The 5,213-nt window shown below is 32.0% G+C and overlaps 1 protein-coding gene and 1 non-coding gene across 2 annotated transcripts in view; both read right to left on the bottom strand.

The window, feature by feature from the left end:
- The window catches only part of LOC101496625 (uncharacterized), a 2,057-nt gene extending 883 nt beyond the window's left edge, over nucleotides 1-1,174 (bottom strand). Inside the window, exons 1-2 of the mRNA XM_004514557.1 lie at nucleotides 1,150-1,174; nucleotides 992-1,035 (exon numbers count right to left, since the gene is read on the bottom strand). Of these exons, the coding sequence (XP_004514614.1) occupies nucleotides 992-1,035; nucleotides 1,150-1,174 (69 nt within the window). The remainder of the gene's footprint in view (nucleotides 1-991; nucleotides 1,036-1,149) is intronic.
- A 3,353-nt stretch (nucleotides 1,175-4,527) lies between these two features.
- LOC113784401 (5.8S ribosomal RNA) lies at nucleotides 4,528-4,683 on the bottom strand. The gene has a single exon (XR_003470451.1). It is a non-coding gene; the product is annotated as a 5.8S ribosomal RNA (ribosomal RNA).
- Nucleotides 4,684-5,213: the final 530 nt, after the last annotated feature.

Genomic DNA, 5,213 nt, shown 5'->3' with positions numbered 1-5,213 from the left:
GGGGTTTCTTCTACCACTCCCATAATTATAACTGTTTCCATTTCCTTTTCCGTTACCACTACTAGCTCTTTTTCCAGCTGAAAAACTGTATTTTTGATAATTCAGACGACTTCCAGATTTACTAGGAGGAAAAGAGTAAGGTTTTCCTCTATTATGATGCATAGGCCTCTTTTCCTTCAAGGTTCTAGTGTGATAATCACAGTTATGATTAAAATTAGATTTGTCTATGTTAAGGAAAAATAATATTATGTTAAAATGAGTGTTTTGGAGAAAACGTTTCTAGCGTAGATAAATAAAATAAATTATTTATTACTGACTTTTAGAAATGCTAGAAAATGAATTTTAGACCAGACAACTGTTTACACCCTTATTTTCTACTTCTGCATATTAATTTGCACTATTACTGGTTGGACTTTTATTCCCTTGCTGCGAGGACAATTCTACCCTGCACCCCCATACCTAAACTTGCCACCCCTCAAGACACATGGAAATACAATTTTACCTTTTTAACCATTTATCATAAGTTTCAAAATTGATAGTTTCGGAAGTTTCAAATTTTGAAACTTTCCGAATTTTAAAATTTTCGAAATAAAGATTACATTTTTAAAATTTGGAAAGTTTCTAAAGTTTCCAAATTTGGAAATTTTCAAAATAAGGATTACGTTTCGAAAGTTTCCAAATCTGGAAAAGTTTGAAAGTTTTGAATTGTTTGAAAGTTTCAGAAATTTTGGAATTTTCTATTTTCGAAAGTTTCGAATTGTTCTAAAGTCTCGAAAATTTTAGAAATTGACATGTTGAAACTTCCGAAAATTCTAGAATGAGCGGTGAAAAAATCAAAAATTAAAAAGGTTGAAGGGAAAAATTGTATTTTTCACGTTGGTTGGGGGTGACAGGTTTAAATGTGGAGGTGCATGGTAGAATGCTCTGCTGCGAGTTGCTCATTACACTCCTATTTCTGCCTCAGACTTTACTACCTTGTGTTGGGTCCTACAGTTTTACTTTTTCCTATACATCTGCTATCTGCAACCCCTCTTTCTGCAATTAAAAAAATAAAAATTGAAAATCAAATTAATGGCAACCAAATTGCAGCAAACATTTTTCTCTCAAATTCACTCCCAACAATTCTTTGTTATTTAAGTCGATCTCAACCACTGTCCCACACAAAATCGGCCATCGAATCTATTTTTGGTTTCAATTTTATCGATCATGACTCATTTTCATCATAACTTATAACTTGAAAGATAACATTTTTGAAACTCTTAACTCAATTTTATCAATCATGGCTTCAATTTTAATTTGCCACATTATTCTTTTTTAAAGGAACTTATAAAAATAACATTTATGTAAGTGGATTATAACTTAAAAGTTAAGGTGGCTAATGAGATAAATTTAATGACTAAATAAAAAATAAATAAATAAAACCTATAGACATAAAAGGAAATTGAGAAAAATTTAAAAGAGTAATTTTTTTTTATCGTGTCAATAACTATTTTTTATTGACAACGTATGATAATATGTTTACCAAAAGTCTAGAATTACGTTTATTATTAAAGAAATTATCAAGCAACCTCGTAGTTGTCAAAGTTTAAACACTTTACCTACCTCAATAACCCTTCAATAGCTCAATATTCTCGAAAGCCAATTAAATAATATATTATTTAATAAATCTACTTTGGATTTTCATACCTATTTATCTTGCCAAGTATATTCATATGTTTTACAACAATTCAATTCTTAGAAATTGTAGTGATGAAAATCAAAGCTTTTAATTTGTGTTTCCTTTGTGGATTGTTTCTTTTATCTGTTGCGGCAACAGAGACATTAAAAGAAGGTAAACAATATACAAAAGAGTTAAAGAAAAATGTTTTCGTAGATAAGCTTGATGATGGGCGAAAACCCATAGACATAGAATCTTTTGACCAAAATAAGCCCGTTGGTGCGGGAAATAAAACATGGCAAGAAAGGATGATGGAAAAGGAAGCAAAGAAGGAGAGAGCAAAGGCACGGGCAATAGCTCGTGAAAAGGAATGGGCATTAGCTCGTGCAAAGAAGATGGAAGAGGAGAAGGAAATAGCTCGTGCAAAGATGATGGAAGAGCAGAAGGAAATAGCTTTGGCAAAGGAATTAGAGCAAAAGGAAAGAGCTTTGGCAAAGAAATTAAAGCAGAAGGAAATTGCTTTAGCAAAAGGAAGCAAAGCAGAAGGAAATAGCTTTGGCAAAGGAAGCAAAGCAGAAGGAAAAGGAAGCAAAACTGAAGGAAATAGCTTTGGCAAAGGAAGCAAAGCAGAAGGAAAGACCTTTGGCAAAGGAAGCAAAGCAGAAGGAAAAAGCTTTGGCAAAGAAAGCGGCAAGGGAAGCAAAGCGGAATAATTAAAAGGATAGCAAAGTCAAGGGCAATGGTAATAGAAAGGAAAATGGTATGGGTGGAGGGCAATAGCAATGGGCCAAAATCCCATTCCATGGATATAGAATCTTTTGAAGGAAAATAAAATGAAAGAAAAAAAATAAAGGGAAAGGGTATGGGTCAGGGAGAAGGCCAACATATTATTAGTTGTAAAAATAAAATATAAATAAAGCATACACTATATTCATTGCATGATTGGGTGAATGAATGATAATAATAATTGATGTTTTACATACCATGTATAACCGTTTATGTAAACTTATGTACGTGATCATTTTTATTTTTATTTTTATAACAGATTCGCTTCTTTAATCTCATTTAGTTTCTTTATATGATGTTTTAATTTTGTACATGTTAGACTAAATGAGTGATATAAATATCAAATATTAAATTTTAATATTTTATATATTTTTCTAAAAATAATAGTATTTTAGAGTCAACATTTTAAAGTATAAGATTTTAGGTGATTTTACGTGCATACGTGTGTTTGTAGTTAATTTGATACTTTCTTGTATGCTGACTAATGTTAAGTGTGCACACAATCATATTTAATTATTTTTAAATTTATCTTATTTTATTTAATTATTTTATAAATAATTATCTTGAGATATTAGTAATATTGATATTGATTTTCTTTATTTCTATACAGTTGTTACGATATGATGATTTTTTACATATTCATTTTGATTTAGTAATTAATATAAATCGTTGATGTTATATTTATTTATTTTATCATTTCGACTAATCTATAAAGATGTTGTATTTTTATATTATTATTTTGAAAAAAAATATTATAGTAATAATTATAGTTACTATTTTGAGTATGAGAGTTTTGACTAAAATTAGATTTATCTATATTAAGGAAAAATAATATTATGTTAGAATCAGTGTTTTGGAGAAAAAGTTTCTAGCGTGGATAAGTAAAATTAAATATTTTTTAAATATTTTAGAAATACTAGAAAATGAATTTTGGACCAGACGACTGTTTACACCCTTATTTTTTTACTTCTGCATATTAATTTAGGCTATTATTTTTTGACTTTTTTATTTCCTACACCTGCTGCCTTAGACTTTACTATCCTGTGTTGGGACCTACAATTTTATTCTTGTACCTCTACATTTTCTATCTACATTACTCATATTGCAATTAAAAAAATATAAATTGAAAGTCAGACTAATGGCCGCAAAACAATTTTTCTCTCAATTTCGTTCTCCCAAATTCTTTGTTGTTTGAATCGATCACAATCTATGTCCATACAAAATTGGCCACTATATCCATTTTTGGTGTCAATTTTATCAATCATGGCTTCGTTTCATAAAAACAAATGCATTTCTTTCGTTGGGCGAGATATTTTTGGTCAATTATGCTCACCACGTTTTTCGTCTCAAAAAAATGGTATCATTTTTGGATTTCTCTCGTCAAAACTTTCAAGAAGAACTACTCATTTGCATTTTTCGTTGAAGTTGAAGTCGGACCCTTATGGCACTCCGACGAGTCGGTGAGACTTTTTTTTACAGTTTTTCTCATCGTTTTGACTCCACTTTGACTCCCTAAAGTTATTTATAATTATTTAACAACTATTTCTATGATATGCATATTTTTTCAATCGCGTCTCGAGGATTAATGTGCAAATATGGAAAATATGGAATAGAAATATTTATAAGGTGTTGATTGATTTAAATTCGTTAAATGTGTGCTATTTGATATTGTTGTGATATTGAGTGCCAAATGAATTTTATGTATATAATTATTCAAAAATTAGAAAGATACACAATAGTTGATTTCAAATCAGAGACCTAAAATAAAAACAAAAAATTTTAAGGACTAAAAATAAAATACTTAAATTTTATAGAAACTAAAAACTCATAATTAATACTTTAACTAATAATTTCAAGTAATAATCCATTATGGATGAGATTAGAACAAAAATGCGTACAAAAGGCTAAAATTCAATAGGGCAGCACATGATTGGTCTCATGCGACACACAACCACAATCTATCATGGCACACCCTGCCATGGTCTCAATTTTCAACCAACCATGACACAAAAAAGCTCCCACGAAGTCATCATTCACCCAGGACAACACCTACGAGTAGGAAGTCGGCAATGGACTTCGATATGTGACACTCAAGCAGACGTGCCCTCAACCTAATGGCATCAGACGCAACTTGTGTTCAAAGACTTGATGGTTCACGGGATTCTAGAATTCACACCAAGTAACGATTTTCGCTACGTTCTTCATCGATGCAAAAGCCTAGATATCTGTTGCCGAGAGCCATTCTATATTTCATGTGTCAAAACACAACCTGCGCGAAAACCGTCTCTGGTTCCATGTAGGTGCGCACATAAAAAAGTTTTAATTCCTTGACGCATTCAGCGTCAGAGTTTGAGTTTTGTTGCAGAGAACACATTTGGGTGTCCCCCTCTGAACTGGAGTTAGGCCAAGGTGTTCAACACCCCAAGCAAACCCTGTGTGTTCAAATTGATTCATGTGTTGGACTACATGTAAGGCATCGAAAATGATCCTTCCGTAGGTTCACCTACAGGAAACCTTGTTACGACTTCTCCTTCCTCTAAATGATAAGGTTCAATAGACTTCTCACAAAGTCGCGGGCAGCGAACTGCCCACGTCATCGCAATTCAAACACTTCATCGGACCATTAATTCGGTAGGAGCGACGGGTAGGGACATAATCAACACGAGCTGATGACTCGCGCTTACTAGGAATTCCTCGTTGAAGACCAACAATTGCAATGATCTATTCCCATCACGATGAAATTTCAAAGATTACCCGAGCCTGTCAGCCT

This window comes from Cicer arietinum, chromosome 4 (assembly GCF_000331145.2).
Source record: "Cicer arietinum cultivar CDC Frontier isolate Library 1 chromosome 4, Cicar.CDCFrontier_v2.0, whole genome shotgun sequence".
NCBI classification, from domain to species: Eukaryota; Viridiplantae; Streptophyta; class Magnoliopsida; order Fabales; family Fabaceae; genus Cicer; species Cicer arietinum.
The sequence above is the reverse complement of the archived record's forward strand: the minus strand, read 5'-3'. Positions and strand labels throughout refer to the sequence as shown.